This window comes from Rhipicephalus microplus, chromosome 2 (genome assembly GCF_043290135.1).
Source record: "Rhipicephalus microplus isolate Deutch F79 chromosome 2, USDA_Rmic, whole genome shotgun sequence".
Lineage (NCBI taxonomy): Eukaryota > Metazoa > Arthropoda > Arachnida > Ixodida > Ixodidae > Rhipicephalus > Rhipicephalus microplus.
Window position 1 is genome coordinate 220522709 of NC_134701.1, and position 20624 is coordinate 220543332.

The 20624-nt window shown below is 43.8% G+C and overlaps 1 protein-coding gene across 1 annotated transcript in view; it reads right to left on the reverse strand.

Moving 5' to 3' along the window:
• Window positions 1-20624, reverse strand: part of LOC142774977 (cell adhesion molecule Dscam1-like) — a 480705-nt gene that overhangs the window by 143579 nt on the left and 316502 nt on the right. The window contains exon 4 of the mRNA XM_075876146.1: window positions 6120-6284. Coding sequence (XP_075732261.1) covers window positions 6120-6284 — 165 coding nt within the window. The remainder of the gene's footprint in view (window positions 1-6119; window positions 6285-20624) is intronic.

Genomic DNA, 20624 nt, shown 5'->3' on the forward strand with positions numbered 1-20624 from the left:
TCTCACTGTACGCGTGATCTGCCTTTTTTTTAGCATCGCGTTGCAGTGTCAGTGCAGCGTGATAAACGCTGCGGCCCTTAGAATTACTTGTGTATGCCTTCTCTTTAGTGTAAAGACACACATACAAAACATAAACGTGTTGTTATGGTGCCTCATATATGCGCAATAATTGCTTTTTACTTGACAAACGCACAAGTATGAACGCTGAAACTTGAGCAATATTAGTGGGCGCTGCGGATGGGGTTGGCCATTTGAGATATCTTTTGGTGCTATTAGAGGGATCATTACTGTGCACTAACATAGATTCCGCGTCGCTCAACAGAAAAGGTTGGCGCTAGCCACGGGACGGCTTCAAGCTCTCCCATAGTAGAGTAACTAGGACTCTAAATCGTTACCCACTTTTTCTAAACACAAATGCACAGACAAACAGACAGAAAGACAGACCGAAATTTTGGCGTCGAAGGTTCCCAAGAAAGATGATCGTCTTTAAAAATCTTCAGCGCCATGGTTTATCAATAACCAATGCGCAGCTGCACACCACCTGCGTTTAACCTCGCGTAGCAGCACATGCGCCCATTCGCAGCCATGCCAGAAAAACACCAACCCAAGGAGAATCCACGCAGCCGCTGCTCCGAGTTTGCCTATCGTGACGCGAGTCGAGTACGAGCGATGAAAGTTCCAGGCTTTTATTAGGGGTGCCACAGCCATGGCATTGTACCTCAAGTTCGGGCGTTGGAGTTTGAACATTCTTGCACGGTCTGTCACAGGCTGTAGTTCGAGTGTACTCTGTCTACGCCAAGGGAAGATCTAGCGTCAGCGAAAAAGACCACGTTGATTCCTTAAGATCGACCAACTTCACTGTTCTTAAACCATTTCACTCCTAGTGTAAACTCGTTGTTTTTTACTAGAAGCAGGGTGATGTGGTGAGTTCGAATGTACTCAATAATGCTGTGTCTATTTTGCATGCTTTTGTTTATAAGTGTGGGGTGGTGGGCACTTTTTAAATAAGGATTTTTGAGTGTGGCCTTTATGTGTGATTGACAATATATTTGACCTTGAAATATAGACGGCACGAAATGGGGAGCTTACACAACACGTCTGAAATAGTATGCCTTGTGCAACTCGTTGTTCGTGCCACGCATTTTGTGTGCTTGAATACTATATTGTCACTTAGTTAGGACACTGTGCAATGCCATAAGTGATCAAACAAAGGGATGACTTGATGAGTACACTAACTGTTCAAACTATTTAACAAAAAGAATGCAGATGGTTTCAAGTTCTTACGGACAGAAATAATGAAATAACGAAAGTAGTCCTACAAGGCGAAGAGTGAAGGCAATTGGAACAAACGTGAAAGCATCGTCTTGCTTACTCCTTATTTTTGCGTCGTCACGCTCATTCTCAAGCTCGGAGGTGACGACCTGTTGTGCCCTGTTATTCAAGAGAGCAGCTTTAATTTCACAAACGTAAGGCCTCGAGCAAAAGGCCCCGTTCCAGGTAAGCAGTGACACGCATACCACACAGCAGAGCTGCGCCATTCCTGTCTTCTCTCGTTCGACGCTTTACTAGGCCATGCTTTTCCAGCACAGCCACTTTGCACCCTCTCATCTCCTGACTACGAAGTGTGGCTGAACGCTGTCTAGTTTTCTTTGCGTGGGTGTCCAAGGAGTCAGTGATTCCGAACGAACGGAAGAGTTTTTCCGCTCCCTTGGTTTCCTGGTGACAGCCGCTTAGACGGGTGCCATAGTGCACTCCTTCCTCTCCCAAACGCATCCCAGACTTGCCCTCTTGCGCGTAGCGTCTTCAGAAGTGGGGCCTTCCTGTCTTGTAGAATCGCAAAAGTGAGAAAGGTTAGGAGGCAGCGCCCGCGCGGCGGCACGCGCGTGCTTTTGTTGCATTGCGGGCATTTACTGCTGCCGTTCCACATCAGCGCACGCACCTCATCTTCCGCTCGTCCTCTCTCCGTCACCTGCCAACGTGAGTCTGCAAAATGGGACAGCCGCCGGGGCCCGAGAGATAGATCTGAACTCCTTCCCCTCTGTCCACGCCAAGGCCGTTTATCGCGTTTCTGTTGGCGGCTGCCTCCTTGCCATCCGGCGTCTCCTGTTCTTCTATGTTGCAGAATGACACCATCTCGCCACGACGTGCGGCCTCGTTGACTCTGTAAATGACGGGTCTGAGCAGTATCCGACGCGTTACAAGGAAAAGGTTGGGAGATAAGTGTGGGCTTGGCCCCGAGTCAGCCTTGTTCGGCGGAAGCGATGGAAGTTTCGTGCGGGCAGTCTTACTTTGTGCTTTTTACGTGTGTCGTAGTGCGTCGCAATGAATGCAACGTGCTTAGAAAACGGATTAGGCGGAGGCCCTTGGACGAGATACTTTTCAGACTCTAGCGACAGCGAGGGGTTGATCCTCTATAGAAGTCGCTACTGTTACCAAAGAAGCTCGTTGCTCGAAAGTTGGTGTCTTAGTTTAGATAGCAGCTACCACGAGTGAAAGCGAGGCCTATACATCGACACGAACGAAGTACTGGGACGCGCGGGGTGTAATTTGTTTTTAATTTCTGAACTCGGGGTGACTAGGGTCACATTATACAATGAAGATCTCTCTCTATATACACGCATGGATGCACACACAAACATAAACACGCCGAGAGAGAAACAAATGAGAAGACATTATATTACAAAAAAATCAGCATTATAAACCAGCCAACCACTAGTAGTAATTGTAGGGGTTCATAGTACCAAAACTATGATGCAATTATAAGGAAAGCCGCCGCGAAGTGCTCCAGAAAATTCGACCGACGGGCTCGTAAATCTATGTAAATATCTGACATATAGATCTCTACATTTCATTTGTGTGTTCTTCGTTTACCATGTATTGTGCATATTTAGACATTGTTTTTGTAACAATTCCTGTGAAGTTGGGTAAGTTGTGTATGTTGTGTTCCGTTTACATATGTACACATATCTTTTTGTAACAACTTTTGGTGTGTCTGTGGATGTTGTGTTCTGTCGCAATGTTCTGTTGGATTGTATTTGATGTTCACTGTCTGTGAGAATAAATTTCTCTAAACAAATCTGAGTAACAAGGGCGTCAAGTATATTCGCCTTCATAAGAAATGTAAATCTGCCTGCCATTAGGGTATATAATTAGGCCCCATAATAGAAGCGCCCTCCTGCACACATTTTGACAAAACATCTGCTTGGCATGCTGAGAGAAATTAATCGCCTTTCCACTTGTAGTCAAATTGTGTGTCCCATGAAAATAAGACAGATATGCGCATTTTTGAGAGCTCAAAACGTGGTTCTTCATCTTGAATTGGGCATACAGAGCGAGAGAATAAAGTTTAATTTAAACAAACGCATTGTTTGCCCAAGGTAGGCAGCTTTCTTATTTCCGGTAGCTGCGGACATTTGCCCTCTCCCGCGCCCGTTGAATCATGCTGCAATGATTCTTCAGGCCTGGGTGTGATAACTTGGCCTCCCACTGCTCTTCAGTTAGTGTAGTGGCTCCACGGCTTTACCTGCATCCCCATACCATGTGGAATAGGGTTTCCGGAACATCACAGTGCTTGCAGGTGAATGAATGCTTGGTTGTTGAGAGGTGGTGAAGCAGCGTACCGTGAACGTAGGTGTTAATTTGGAGCTTCCTGAGGGTTACTGCCTCTTTCCGAGTCAGGCTGGAGTGAGCTGGAGGATAAATTCTTCTGTTTAGCCTGTAGTGCTGCAGTATATTATTGTACTTTTTTAGGTAAATCTTCTTTCCTTCTCAGTGCGTCCTGTGGGATCGCCCGGTGAACATAAGCTCGGGCGAAAGCATTGGCTGCCTCATTCCCCATCAGGGACTCGTGGCCTGGAGTCCAAACGTTGTACGTGACAGGTAGATTCAGCTTCGCTGCAGTGGCGAGAAATTTTAAGGCTTGCTTGCAAATTCTCTATTTCTGAAAATTTTGGCTAACTGCTTGAATCGGTTAGTATTGCTGCTTTGCCAGTACAGGTTTAGTCTGCTAGCGCTATCGCTCTTTCTTCTTCCCTGTCGATTTCTGTAGTTAAGATGCTAGCTGTCCTTCTCTCTTTGCCACCACTGTCGACTACGCTGACAGCATGGTCTGGGATTCCTGGATATTTCGCTGCATCAGTGTATCTTGAGTACGGATTGCGACTGTAATTTTGTCGGAGCTGCTTTATTCTGACTTTTCTTTTTTTCGAGATCATAGGTAGGATGCATATTTCGGGGAATGCGAGCTACTCAGATGTACTGTTCAATTGTTGCTGGAAAATTCCTTTTCTTAATCACATTATTGCTTTGCTTCAGAATAACACAATCTTCGAAGTGTCGCTCGCGCAATTTGAGTTCGTCTAACCCGTTCGAATCGATTTACTTTGTGTGCTACGACGAGCTCCTCCAAGGTGTTGTGGAGGCCTTAGCGTAATGGTCACTGCGTGGAAGCACGTTCAGAGATTCCTATGACAGTGTTGATGGCCTTTCGTATAAGAACAGCGATAAAATAGGATGTCACGTGAATCATAAGATTACAGCCAAACTACGAAGAACGCACACAGAACCTACATTCCGCAGAGTGCGTACACTCTGGCAAACTAGACGTTTCCATATATGGAGCTGCTTGTAGAATTTCAAGCTGAACAGCTGTGCCGCCCGTGACCTCCAATGCCAGCGTAGCTCTCGCTGACTGGTTCGCCCTCCGCTACCTGCTGACGCTGTGCCCCCTCGCCGTGTGGCGCCCTGTCCTCGGAGTACAACGGTAACGTAGAGCGTGATCGTCATAAGTGCTCTCCTATTTCATCACTCAATAAAAAACGTGCTCTGGTCCAAAAATCCCGTTTACCACAGCATCCTAACCTGTCTGCCTGTACGATGGGAGTTCTTGAATTTGAAAGAGGGGTGGCACCACAGCGGTGACTGTAAGCGTGAACAAATTTGCACATGCTAAGTTAATTATCGAGAGTTTCGCGGGTCAAAGTCGGGACATTTTGTTTTAATGTTTATGTTTTTATTTTGTTTCTATATGTGGGAATAAATCACCTCGTTTTAATGAACATGTGCTCAGAAGCATGAAAACGGTGAGTGGGGGGTGGCTGGTTCCTTTAGTGACCAGAGAGGGTGCAGGTATAGGTGATTCTGTTGCGCAATAGGAAGGGAGGTGTTCTGAGCACAGTAAATGTCTCTCGAAGAGGGCACTTGAACCGGCACGCACATGGGAATGGGCAGAAAAAGCGGAGAGAGGGAAGGAAGGACACAATAGAAGGGCTGCGCCATACATTCGCTTAATAGGGGAGGGAGCGCCGCTACCAACCTTCCTTTTACCCTTCCCCACCTCCTTTGAAGGGCGATTCCGCGCACGCCTATCAATGGGCTTTATTTTGAACCAGGAGACCGGTGATGGCCTTAGCTAAAGGCCTTTAACGAACAGCCTAGTGTATACCGACGTTAACGTTAGTTTCAGCCACCCGACTAACCAAGTTGCACCATTAATTTTGTCGCGTTTTAGACATTGGTTAGAACGAGTTATTTAAAACATTGAATACTAGCTATACGAAAGTAGAAAAAATTATTCAATTAGTTCGTACAAGATTCAAATTCCATATTCAAATGTCTACACATGCCCCATGCCGATTGGTACGAAAACATGAACCACTCACAAAAATAAGAGCAACGTGTGACTTGAAGTACCAGCTGGCAATTAAAAATGCGAACAAATACTTTATCCAATTTCGTAAATGGACGTCCATTATTGTAACAATATCGTATTATTCTATGCATATAGGCAATAGAATGATGCAAAATAATATGTAAGAGGTTTAGCCGTAGCGATAACTAAACACGAACCTATGATTAAACACAATCGGTAAATAAAAAGCCCTTGCATTTACTCAGTCTTTACAGACGCAAAATCTATATTGACCGTATACACATTTAAGGTTCTCGCTGTACACGAAAGTCTCATACTTTCTAAGGTTCTAGTGAAAACAGTATCGGATGGGCTGCCCTAACATCCCCGTTATTGAAAATGGTAGATCCTTAAAAACGAGCAGCGCCACAGACTCTCGGAAGGTGTAAGAAAAAGAGGAGCGAAACAGACGCGGCCACAGGCTGCTCACCCGTGACAAAAAGGCTGCCGGCGCTGACGCTGGGCCGGATGTCCCCCGTCAGTCGGTGTCGGACGTGACAGCGGTAACGATGTCTGGCGTCAGACACGTCAGTCACCCCGAATACGCACAGGTCGCCGTCTGAAGTCACCCGGTACTTGGGGCCGAGTTCAGTCGCTAATAGAAAGAAGCAGAGAAAGATACAAAAGCATAAGTTGAGGTGACGTAGTCTATCAGCAAGCACAGAAGTTAGAGGATGCTCTAAAGGACGTAAACGGCTTAGAAAAAAAATCAGGTAGAATACGAGAGTAGCATTGGTTACATAGTGGGATTTAGGAGCTACATAGCGGATGATCAGTACGCAAGAGCTATCTAATGTAAAGCATTACTACCAGTCCCCCGTATCAACTATCACAAAAAAGATGAATTGGTTCAACTGGTGGCGTGCATCAGCGTTTTTACTTTGCACGACACGGATGGCGCTTATGTATGTTTGAGTTTTACGTGCAACAAGAACAATATCGCATATATATATATATATATATATATATATATATATATATATATATATATATATATATATATATATATATATATATATATATATATATATATATATATATATATGATACGATAGTTCTACATTATTGCTATCAAAGCTGTGATATAAAATTAAGTAATTGAGACAAAAGCTTCTCTGTGGTCTTGGTGTTCCACGCCATAGGTGGAAAAGATTAAGTTAAGAGATTACCAAGTGCCTACTAGCCTTCACAGCATCAGAGCTTGGCTTGAAATACCAACCTACCTCTCCAAAATAGGTCAAGAAAAGGTTTATTATGTTTCATTCAATTATTTCATACTTTCTCAGAGGTTCGTTTTTTAAATGAATTATTTTATTCCGTCAATCTATAAAGGTCACCATGTGTTTGACTTTATAGTTTCAAAATTCACCCCTGCTCCTCAGGTGGAGCTAGGAGTTTTCTAAAGACACGGCCGGATGGTACGAATGGAAGGAAATGTTTCATTCAGACCTTCGCAGTAAAGGTGATTGCACCACCGTTTTGCAGTATTTGAAAACTTTGGCTTCTACACAACAATCCAGACATGTGACTATACGGTAAATTCATGCATGACGCACACAATCATAGGCCCAGCGTGTCTTCAAAATATGGGTCCTTCTTCTAAGCTGTACACAGCTGGGAACGCAAGCGTACTTCAGAGAAAAATGTGGCTCACTTCGATTTCGGTTGATATCGTTTGTCTTTTTTTTCCTTCAAGCAACCAGTTTGTAGGGCTTAAATGAGGCGTATGAAACGGCTCTTCAAGTGATGCTTAAGACAAATGGCTGACGCCATTTCGCTTGTTGTCGGTTGGTGAAGCACACCTCTTGATGGCTAGTGACAAGAAAGAGAAACGAGCATGTCGCTCGCGTTTTCATAAGCACGAGTGACTTCTCTAGTGGAAGCGAAGCGAAAACTTCGCATCTCGGTCCCGCACTCATACGCAAACGTGGCGCGATGGCTGCGATTGCTGAAATTGCTCGGCACGGTCCCACACACATGCCAGAAAAGGAAAGACTTCGCATAAAACTGAGACGCTGGATTTCATGATTGTGAATCCAAAAGTGTTCTTTCCACCCCTTTCTGCTAAACTTTTTTTTATTTTAACCAGCATCAAGCAAAGCACGTGCAAAGAAACAAGCCTGTCTTTCCTGTTTCCTCGATTTTTTGGTGCAGGAAGGATTGTGTTGTAAAGAATAGTCGGTACGCTGCAAATCGAGGACACACGCTGCGGCTCAAGTCTGGCGTTCACGCTGCAGCATGTTACGTCGGCAACGTTTCCTAAAAATGGGTGCCCTGCCGAGTTCAAACAATTGACGGACGCAGACGTGACTGCCATTGACGCAATTTATTTGTAAAGCATAATAAATGTGGCAATTCACACGCTTACCAAACACTAAAAGTAAAGGCGCATTGTAAAACATGCGTTCGAAGATAATGCGAGCAGTGTGATACAATACATTCAGGTGGGTTTTACGGCCATGGGCGCAGGCAATATTTCATCATAATCACCCTCTGCGCCTTCATAAACATCGCGCTGTTTTTACATGTACTGCAAGAGGGAGGCGTCTCGCAGCTATCTCTATTTCACCCTGCGTTGCACAACCTCATTATGTTTTACACCTGCAATTTCAGGGGCGAAGCTTCTTATATCCGCACCCGTTCATCCCTCGTAGTCGTAGTAGTAGTGTGTAACCAGTCTTACATTTTGACCTCCAAGGTGGTGCCGGTGGGAGATTTTTTCTGTCCGTTGTTGAACAATAAAAAATTCGCAGCGTGCGCGTTAACTAAAAGTCAAAATCTACTGTCTCTCATTCTCCCTTAGCAGTCATTGGCATGTACGTTGAGCACTATCTGACAAGAAACCCTATTGCAAAAACAGCGTGATGCCAGTACGTTTTTTGGCACTGGTACACACTGGAGACACTGGCACATGCTTGGAATCACTGGCACTTCGCTGGGCGCACTGAGAAAAAGCTGTGTCGCACTGGTAGGGGCGCTGGCTCAACCGCTATGATGCTTGAGCCCACTGCGAAGCGCTGGAAGCGCTGGAATTTTCACTGGCTAGCGCTGGTGAATACTGGAGCACGCACTGTTTCTACCAGCGCAGCTGCAGCATGCATGTTATTGTAGCGTGTGCCTTGGTTTGTTTCGGTGTCATTGGATATAAAACGCTTGATTCGACGGCAGGGAGCGATGCTACACTAACATATACCGAGCATACGTAATTTTTGCGGTGCACGTACGCATCGCTACAAATATAATGCACCTTTTTGGCATATGCCCCCGCGTAAACCGGCCATATTCGCATCATTCGTGTATTGCTGTAACGATTCGAAATTGCGGTGTTTGTAAGCCTGGAGCTGCACGCCACTCCTAACAGAAACAGGAAATTGTTTTTGCCGCAAAGTGGCAAGGAAACGTAAATGAGCTCTCTCAATCACTTCGCAAGGTTTCCCAGCGGAGGCGAGAAAAAAAAGCTGTCGGTCGATTCCGCCACACCGCATAAATCTATGTCTGGTCATGCTTATCCTTCTATTTACTTCAGGTAAGAGTTAGAAATGTTCCGAAGCTCAATTGCAGAATCTTCAACTATACCAACCCAACGCTTCGAGAGCGGTGTTACCCAGTGCCCGGCCCAGCGAGAATCAAACCTGTCGTGCCAGCGGCGTTGGTATATATGTTACCGGCGCTTCTTGCTTCGTGTACGTACAACTTTAAAGTGTGAGAATAACTGTAAAGCATAATTTAGACTTCCATGAACCTAAATCAACTATTTTGTCTTGTGTCGATGTTCGCACAAGGAGCGCTGACTTATCGAACGTCGCGCTTTCAGCTACGCAGGCTGTCGCCGAAAGCTGCCGGCCGCGCTTAGCCGGTACTTTTCTGACTGATATGTAACAACACGCAATTTTCAGTTGGTAATTTGGTACGCCTTCGTGAACTGACTCCCTGGCATACGTTTTCAGCGGATTGCATTGGTATTTCAATGAGTGGTTTTTTTTAAGTGTTGCTATTGATATAACTGCATATATCTGTACACTGGCACGCCCACTGTATACTGCCAGCGGAGCCCAGAAAAACGGCTGTCACATGCCGTCGCCACTCCGTAAATGCATTTGTGGCATTCATGGACCTTCCACTTACTTCAGGTACAGATAGGGAACTGTTAGAAATGCTGCGAAGCTCAAATGCAGAAACTTCAAGCTTCGCAACTCAGCTGCTTCGAAAGCAGCCTTACCCAGTGCCCCGTCCCAGCGAGGCATATATCGTACTGCCCGCGTCGGTGTATCTGCTGCCGGCGCTTTTTACTTTAAGTATGCACAATTCTGAAGTGTAAGAATGACTGTAAAGTACATTTTAGACATCCCTGAGCCGAAATCGATCGTTTATCCGCGTGCGCGGTGCCCGCACAAGGAGCGGCGGTGATCGATGTGTCGTGCTTTCAGTAACGTAGGCTGTCACCAAAAGCTTCCTTCTGAGCGCAGGACCCGGTACTTCTCTGACTCGTACGTAATCATCTTACTAGGTGATTTCAATCTTCCGGCTATTGATTGGCATTCGCATGTGGCCGTCGACTCACATGATGCTTCTTGTGACTTATTTCTCGACTTAATATTCTCTTTCAATTTACATCAGGTTGTAAATGAGTTCACTAGAGTATGTGCAACACGGTCCTCTGTACTTGATTTAATTTTATTATCCAACGCTTTGACTTCATATGTGAATGATTGCCTTGTTGAAGAGGGTTTATCAGACCACAAGATGATTATACTGTCCATGAGCATGTCGTCGTGCACCTCACAGCAGAAATCGGGCATCACTTATCCGAACTTTCAAGCTGCCGATGATGTTAGTGTTTTGGATTTTCTTGAAAGGTCGTTTTGTAACTTCACTGCTATTTATGAATCAAATGGTAGCTCTAACTGCTTGTGGGAATATTTTCATAATATAACAATGGAATGCATTAGGCGGTTTATTCCTAAAAGTTTTAAAAAGTGTAAAAGAAATAACCCTTGGATCACGAGAGATATAATTCATGTCAAACGGAGGATTAAAAGGAAGAGAAAAGCTTGTTCTCGTGATCCAAGTGCCCAGAACAAGACTGCACTTCATAACATGAGGCTTGATCTAAATCGTCTTGTCAAGGAATCTAAGGAAAGATTTTTTAATGTAACATTGAAAAAATTTCTGTACGAAGCACCTAGCAAATTCTGGAGGTATGTAAACCCGTCCGAGCAACAGAATACACCGGTCGATGAAAAAATTGCCCTTGAACGCGCGGAAAATTTCAATTCTTTTTTTTCTTCTGTTTTCACCGAAGATGATGGTACCCTTCCGTCCCTTTCTGACGCTTCCAATCGCCCTCCGGTATCCGACCCGTTAATCAACGAAGAAGGAGTATTAAACCTTCTTCTACACATTGACATTAAGAAATCCGCTGGTCCAGACGGCATTCCGAACGAGTTTCTATATAGATATGCTCAATGGGTCGCAAAGTATCTTACTATAATCTTTCAAACTTCAATTAATCAAGCCTCATTTCCTGTAGCCTGGAAAGAAGCTAAAATAATACCAGTTCACAAAAGTGGGAACACTTCAGAAGTGGGTAACTACAGGCCTATCTCTCTTACGAGTACCTGCTCCAAACTGCTTGAGCATATACTGTGTAAGCATCTCTCTAATTATTTAGACACTCACAATTTATTATCACCTGTGCAACACGGCTTTCGAAGGGGATTATCTACAGTAACGCAGCTTGTTGTTACAGTTCACGATTTTGCGCAGGCAATTAATCGACGGGAACAGATTGACCTAATATTCTTAGATTTCGCCAAAGCCTTCGATAAGGTCTCGCATCCCAAACTCTTACTAAAAGTAAATGAAATATTCAGAAACTCAAATATTACTCAGTGGTTCATTTCTTACCTCCATTCTCGTACACAGTACGTAGAAATAAATAAAATTAAATCGAAGTCCAGACCCGTTATATCCGGTGTGCCTCAAGGCAGTGTTCTGGGGCCTCTTTTATTTCTTATTTTTATAAATGACCTGCCCTCAGATTTGTCTGTTCCCGTGAGATTGTTTGCAGATGACTGCGTTATATATAACAAGATCACATCCCTGAGAGACCAGGTAGACCTGAACAACAACTTAAACAAAATTTTACTATGGTGTAATGAATGGCAGATGGTTCTAAACCCCGTAAAATCAGTTTGCATGAGCATAACAAGAAAAAAGGTACCTCTCAAATATAATTACAATATTGGTTCCCACTATCTAAAAAGGGTAACAGAATATAAATATTTAGGGCTAATATTCACTCCAGATTTGAGGTGGAATACTCACGTAGACGTCACCTGTAGAAAGGCAAACAAAACTCTATGGGGTCTGAGGCGCAGGTTACATGACGCAACACCCGAAGTAAAAAGTCTTGCGTACAAAATGCTAGTACGCCCAATAATTGAATATTGTAAAATAGTATGGGACCCTCATACCACCACTAACCTACATAAACTGGAGAAAGTTCAAAGAATGGCTGCCAGGTTTATATTCAATAAATATCAACGTATGCACTCTGCTTCCGATCTTTGCAACCGTGCAAACCTACAAGCCTTAGAACTTAGAACTAAGTATGACCGTTTGAAATTCCTATTCCTCATTATTCGTAGTCAGGTTAAAATCAACTCATTAGATTTCTTTGAAATTTCTCCAGATCCGCGCTCTAGACACAGGCACAATTTATATATACAGCCACCAGCCACCCGAAACGACGCATTTAAATACAGCTTCTTTCCGAGGGCAATTAAAGAATGGAATGAACTACCAAACAAAGTCGCGATGTCTTCCTCTATCACGGCGTTTTCTGCAGCTTTAGAATCGCTTATTTTCTCCGAAATAGATGCGTCATAATTCACGATGTCAATGTATATTGCCTCTCGCTTTGTTAATTGTTGTTTTCTATGCGCAGAATGCAAGTGCACATGCCTGTGTTTAACTTTGTCTTTTAGTGTAAATACCTGTGTTCGCTGTATGTCTCTATTTTGTAACGTATTTCATGACCATTTCTTTCATTTGTTTTCCACTCCTGTAAAAACCCCAGCTGGGGTTGACAGTATTAATAAACAAACAAAACAAACAAACAACGCGCAATTTTGAGTTGGTAATTTGGTACGCGTTAGTGAACTAACATACTGGCATACTTTTCCATTGGATTACATTAGTCATTTCTTCGGCGGTTTCTTAGTTGCAGGTATCGATATAACTGCAAATATGTATTCTGGCACGCCGGATGTGTACTGCTACATTGTCGCTTGCGCGAAAAAAAAAACTCAATATTCACTCGTGTGCGTCGATATCTACCAAACAAGACATGTAACTCATCTGTACTTGTTGACCAGTAGCAAGTGCTAAAAAACGACTATCAAGAAAAAAAAACTATCGACAGCAAAAGCTGACAATCTGTGGCTGCTCCTCCAGTCAATTTGAGATTTTTCAGAGTTAAAATGTAGATGCTTCAAAAAAAAACAAAAAAACTTTGCACTCTTGCTAATATCTGCACGTTATTGGGTGCCCGGAAGCGCTCGTCACTGTCGAATCAATAGCAATTGTTATTTGAAAAGGAATGTCGTGTCAGTGTTGACTGTGCCACATGTGAACATGAAGTTGAACGGCATGTTCTTCGGATAAATAATCGTTTTACAACCCTACAAGCACATTCTGGCGTAGCATAGTGGGTAGCGTACTCGGTTAGTGATGAGAAAGTAGCGAGTGCAAATCCCGTCAAGCGGTGATTTATTTTTTTCAATTTTTATTTGTTTACTTTCATTGCGAATGCGCGTTATTTTATTTATATAATTATTTATTTATTTATGGCAAATGGGCACCCCCGTTTTATCCCTGGGAAGCCATTTTGCGCACAGTACTGGGAAGCTGCCGCTCCAGCGTCCCAGTACCTGCACTGAAAGGCGCTGGTACCAGCGCCATACTGGGCCCATAGTCAGGCATGGCGCTGGACGCTGGTACCCAGTGGCGCTGGTTTTTGCAATAGGGAAGGGTTGCTACGTTATGCTCGCTGGGCGTAACCTCCTTGGTTTTATAAAGGTTTAGCGAGCGTTGGGCCTCAGTGCCAAGAATACAGTGAACTAGTATATACCATGAACTCGAGGTGGTTAAAGGTGGGAAGCAGACCCGAAGCGCAAGCCGTAAGAAAGTGTACGTGTGCCTCCTCTCGTTTAGTCCTTGAAATGTCTGTTGGATGGTGGTGCTTCTATATGAGGAATATATGATGAAAAGATGCGAGATGGTGGTACTTGGAGTGTTGAATAGGTGGACGAACGGCCACACAGACAGATGCATGGACGGACGCACGGATGGCTGCACGGATGGATGGACGCACGGCCGGATGCAGGAGCGGATGCATGGACGAACGCAGGGACGGACGCACATATGGACGTGCGGACGCACGAACAGACGCACGCACGGACGGGCGGATGGACGCACGGACGGCCACACAGACGCACGCATGAACGGACGGAAGCAAGAACGAATGGACGGACTGATGCGCCCCACTCTCCATCATTCACTCCGTTGATATGCTGCCATTTTTTTAAACGAACTATCACCCCATCAACCTCCAGCGGTTCTAGGTGGCGCTTACTATCCCTTGGTACCCGTTCCGCCTTTCTCAGCTATTCCGGTTATTTTTCCTACGCATTACGCGAATTGTGGATTCTATTTAATGTCTTCTAAATTATGTTACCCCAATTCATTCCCTAGCCAACTCTGCTATCTCCGTTTGTCTTAATAATAATTGTTGTGGTTTGGCACGCCATAACCGCGATACGATTTCGAGGGACGCCCTAGTGGAGGGCTGCGGAAATTTCGACCGTTTGGTGTTGTTTAACGTGTATTGACCTCGCATAGTGTACGCGCCTCTGGCACTTCAGCTCTATAGAGATGCTACCCTTGCGGCTGGTATCCAATTCATATTCATTGTCCTAAATTTACGCTTATTACTTTGTTTAGCATTGTACGATAAAGCTTTATTGTTTTTCAGCAATGAATGACAATATCGGTAATTTGTGACTTAAAAAAAAAGAAAATGCTCAAGCTCATGCTCAATGCACATTTATCCGACTGTGTGATGAATCTCACCACCAGAACACCATATGGCAGTATGTTTTTTTTAAGGTTCTCAATCATTGGGAAGCGCAGTGGAAGACGTGTGAACACGACGAGGTGCTCGACTAGGCGCAGCAGGAGGTGAGCCTGGAGTCAGTTAAACATTGCACGCCTTACGTGCAAAAAAAAAAAAATGTATCTTAGGTCCTTCTTTGAATTTCCGTATTCTTGTTTCTCTTTCTTAGCGTACCTGTACTGTCTTAAACGATTGGCCTTGGTGCCACCTTAATAGGAATTAGCCATAACCTTTAGAATCTTTAACAACTAAACGAGCAGTTGATACGGTAGACGCCTACGCGCAAAAACAGTTCTGTTGAAGCATTTCATATTATATGCCTAAATTATTCACGTACTGATGTGCAGAAGTATCAAAAAAGTTTGTTTAACAGCCCAGGGTGGCGGTGTTCATGTGTATTCGCGATATCATCTATAGGTAAATGTTTTCACACTTCCAAGGGCACTTATTGGTAGTGAGGACCTGCAGGTAAGGGGGAACTGGCAATTGCATTATTATTTGGCCTCTCCACCAGTGCTTGCTCGGTATTACTTGTGACGTCACCGCGTCAGATGGTCACTGTGATCAAGATTATGTCTGGTTGTCTAAGCGCCGGGGCAACTTTAAAAATAACATGCTTAATAACATGTACGTGAGACTTATAAAGAGAAACAAGGAGGCTGAATATGGAATTTTTTAAACTTGAAGAGAGTTTGCGTGTTACGCCAAACGAAATACACGGTTATGTTTATGTCAAAAAACAGAAACTGCAGACATGTTTTTTTTATATTTAGGGTAAAGGTGCCATACTCTAGAACTTTATCTCACACGTAAGAAAAACGGCCGTGTTTTTATTTGCAGTTCTTTCTCACTTTTATTTGCAATAGGACAATAATGGTATCCGACAAAGCCCCATGTACGTAATGCATCCTCCAGCCTTCGGGAAATTGCCAGAATTTTTATTATAACGTAAGGCTTTTATAGTCACGTCTTCGAGGATTCATGGCTTGTTTAAAAACCTGTATACTGCAATTGCGTTTTTATTTTCCTACATTTATTCGCCATATTCGAAATCTTTGTTTTTTGTTAATTTTGGACAAGAAGACCATAGGATTATATACTATACCTAATAATCCAATGGATGTCCAGACGTCTAGTTAAAGTTGTAGAACCCATTTATAATTATATCTGTTTTAACAATATATCGTTTATAACAATCCTGATGCACCATCAAGATTTGCATGTTTTCTATGGTTGAATAACCCACGCACATCATTGTCCACAAATGCATTGTTCGTTATAACAATCAATTTTGGTTGTTGGTTATTTTTTCCGAGAAGTAACGGAATGAAAAATTTTTGAAGAAAAAAAACTTGCTGTATCCCTCATCTAGGAATCAGTATAACACAAAAATGAAACGTGCATTCACAGAGGTAGTTGAGCACTTATTGTGTATTGTTTTATCAACAGCATAACATTGCGAAGTTGCGTTAAGAACAGCAAGAACAAAATTGGCGCACACATAACGGACGAGGACTAACGACTTTCACAGCTCGACACCTGAAGTGCGCTGTTCAGACAGAAAGAAAGGCACGCGAAATGAGCGCTTAATATATACAGGACAATCGTGAACAACTCTCACAAGTCTGGCATCATCCTTTGTCAGCAGTGCACTCGATCCTTTCGTAAACGCGGCCATGACAGCGAGCGAGATGATCTTTATCCTCTCCCGAATTACGTCTGATAAGCGCACGCGCACAACTGAGATTATGCTTCATAGTGGTGGCCCTTTCACGACATTTAGAGCGCAACCAACGCGAGCCTGTCGCGCCACCACGATACTCTGATAATGAAACCGCGCTCAGTTTCGGAGCTGTGAGGACCTCCAAACGGTGTATGGTGTATATAAATGGCTCGCCGTTTCCATTTTCGGCAACTTACGCTCTGTGACATAGCGGTTAGCACCGCTCGCTGTGAATCCGAGAGGGTGCTGGTTTGACGCTGCGTGGTACTCTTTCCTTTTCGTTTTTTTTTCTTTGCAATATGTAGGAGAATATATTGCAATGCCATATCTGTAACAAAAATACATCAGTTGAGCCGTGGTGAACTTGGCATAAAACTCTTTCATGTTAAAATGGCCCCGAATCAGCGTGTTACACTCCATATGTCGTCGAAAGGCGATAGTCTTGCGTCTGAAGAGAGTGAACAAAACGTTTATTTGATGTTCTGCGCAAGAAAATTGGTGAATGGTGTTCTGGAGGCGCTGCGTTAGTGCCCCAAGCGTGTAGTGGAGGTGAACAAGCGCACCGAGGGCGTTGGACGCAAGCGCCCTCTAGCAGTTCGAAAACGAAGGAAGGTGTGCGTGCCCGCTGAGAAAGATGCGCGCTTGTCTCGGAGGTGATAAGGTGTAGAACGCTAAGCGTTGGGCAGGTGCCACCACCGTGTCGTCTTAGGAAAGCGTTGGAAACACTTACAATTTTCAGCATCACGTTGCACTGTCAGCGCAGCGTGATAAAAACTACGTCCTTATAATTCCTTGTGTGTGCCTTCTCTAGTAAAAAGATGCACATAAAAAACATCGACGTGTTGTTATGGTGCCTCAGATATGCGCAATAATGGCTTTTTAATTGACAATTGCTCAATCCTGAGCAATATTGGTGAGCGCTGTAGATGGGGTTGGCCGTTTGGTGTCGTTTGAGGCAACGGTAAGGGCATGCAAACAGACAAATGTACAGACAGACAGACAGACAGACAGACAGACAGACAGACAGACAGACAGACAGACAGACAGACAGACCAAAATTTTTCCGTCGAAGGTCCCCAAGAAAGACTATCATCTTTAAAAGAGAACAAAGAACTCAATCTGCTGAAACCCTGGTCCCAACCCCAACGTCCCCGAGCACTACTCCGGTTTGTAGTATGCTATTTTGCATAGCGTCAAGGCCGTGAGGCAAAACCATCTTTTAAAGCCTGCGATATTGTGGCTATGGCGGTGGCTTCTGGTAATACGCTTTTCGATATGCACTGCCATTTGAGTAAACAGTTTCGGTGTCTGAAAAAAAGCTTCGGTGTCTGAAACTTCAGACAATACCAATCATACACTGGCACTATGTGACTTGTGGCGGTGTGATGGGAGAGTCCAAATTGTCAGGCCTCTCCAAAAAATTGGTAGCTCTATCATCTTTATCAGTGAATTCTGTGGCGTATTTCATATGATTTTATTATATATGTTTCTCAGAACAGCCTGTCATACTCCAATTTCACGTTTTTGTGAAACCCTTATATAATACTTTTTGGTTACAGCAATAGAATTTTTGTCGCACTTGAATATTATTATTAGTGGGTTCGACAATAGCATCTAATTGCAGACGTAGGCTCATGATGTGAACCATTAAAAAGGTATTAGCAGCCGAAAGACAATAGAAAAAAAGGAGAGAATCAGTAGAACAAAGATCGCGAAGAGTGATTATATATTTGAGAACCAAAATTGAAAGCAAACAGAACCGTTTATTGTACAAACGAATAAAATATTAGGCACGTTATCTGAGATTGTTAGGAGAAGCGAGAGTTTTCGCCCAGACGTAGGAATCGATTGCCGTTTCTGCATGACATGAAATCGAAAATATGACAACCCCTAGAAAATCACAGCAAATAAAAAGAAAACTCAGAATAGGAAAGCACCAAATTTGCTGCTTATAAAACAAACGTAAAATTGTTACGAACGTTTATATTTTTCCGCCTCAGGTTTGCAAGCCTATTCCAGTGGCATCCAAAGACAACAGAAACCCGTAGTCGCTGTGCCTGGCGAGTGTAATTACGGCGTAAACGTACGCTCTCCGCTAACGAACGACTAAGACACAAGCTGCAGGTCGCCAGTTCGCCTAACGACATGATGATGACAGCCATCATAGTTACATTGTTTGTCACACTGGAAACACCCCCCGTCCTTCATCACCTGTTCCTTATGATTATGGGGCTGGACGTCGTTTGTCCACCGGTGCAAGGAGAGATTAGGTTCAGGAACGCTGGTGGCGCTGCTGTCTCGTGTGACGGTGTCCCGCAATCAACTGAGTGAGGGGGTGCCTAGTTTCGCTACGAAGTCGGGGACACACCTCTGTTCGTTCGGGTCGTTTCACTTGCTGGTGCTGCAATTAGCCTTCTTTTTAATGAGGGCGCATTCCTCCTTTCGCAGGGACAGCTTAGATGTTCTCGGGTCTATGTGAGGTGGTGTAACGATCTACCCACGTTTCTTTTTTTTTTCTTTTAAGAAAAGTAGTCTTGCTGCTTCTACATCTTCTTTCTTCTTGCACGAACATTATGACATCTAAAAAAGTAAGAGAAGTGTTGCAATTAAAAAATAACATACCCAAAAAATATTTTTGGTCACAAATATTTTACTCTTCTATTTAAAATGCTGAAAGCAAGGAAAGAAATTCCAGCCTACGTAAGGCTGTGGTGCTTCTATTCTAATTACAAGCTTACTTGAAGATTACACAGCTGAGATTACACGTCTCAGCTTTATCTTAGGTCAACTTTTTGTCATAATTAATCTTTTTATGAAGACGGGCAAAGGTGAATTCTGCCGGCACAAATATTTAGAACTATTTTTGTGCGCTTGCTTCGCAGCCCTAATTTCACATCACAGTCGATATTGCACCTCATCCATTAAAGCCAACAATGTGATAGATAAGCCCGTTGCTTTTAAGGATGCACCATAACGAAATGCCCAGCTGGAAAGAGTTCTGTCTACATCAATTCAGGCCGCTGTTAAAAAGTCGGTGCTTGATCTATCAGACTTCAAAAAACAAAACAAAACAAAAATCTGCAAGTTTTAAAGAAGCAGTTACTTCAATTTTACACTGGTTGCATTCTTTGCGTCGACGTGCAGTTATCGACCACCTATTAACTGTTCGCTACTGCTAATGCAAAGGTGGGTCGAGTTATTATATATAAAGTTCATTAGTAGGACCAGTACTAATTGTGATTTGATGATTTATATGTGGTGTTTAACGTCCCAAAACCACCATATGATTATGAGAGATGCCGTAGTGAAGGGTTCCAGAAATTTCCGCCACCTGGGGTTCTTTAACGTGCACCCGAATCTGATTACACAGTACTAATTGTGACACGAAATGTTTGCAAAGGCCACCAATTCGCAGAGCTGGCAGCCCTTCCACGCTGCCACCACGTGCGGTCTCGCCCTATCTAATAACGTGGTCCCATTAAACAGTGACTCGAGTTTCAGCTGACATTTCTTCTGCTAGGCACGCACGTGTAGCATTAGTTTGTCACCACCAATGCCGCACGCAGGCACAGTCTACAATTAAATGGCGAAGGAAGCACTGCAGAATTGGAAATTACTGGAATTTGTGACGTGGCGATTCGTTCTCACTTCGATTCTCAGCAAAGCATCAATCATAAAATCGACGCCGGTTTCAGAAGCGATGAGAAGGAACCCGGAGAAGCTGACTGAGGCCGCGCTCACATGTAAGAACACAGAACAGGAAGAAACGCTGTGGACACGACAGCCGTCCCTATCCTGTCCACAAAAATATAGAGTGAAGTGGCTAACGAATAGAAATGATTTATTCAACTCCCAAGTTCAGCCGTATTAAAGAGAAAAACTTCCGCACTGTCCGGAATTTCACTCGTCTCTGCCGGTTTTCTCATTACGCTGAACTCGCCTTCTTTTTCCGCCCCACCCCCTCCTTCAACACACGCACACGCACACAATATGGTGATGCTCTGCGCGTGTAGTGTCCAGCCAGGTGTCAGTTC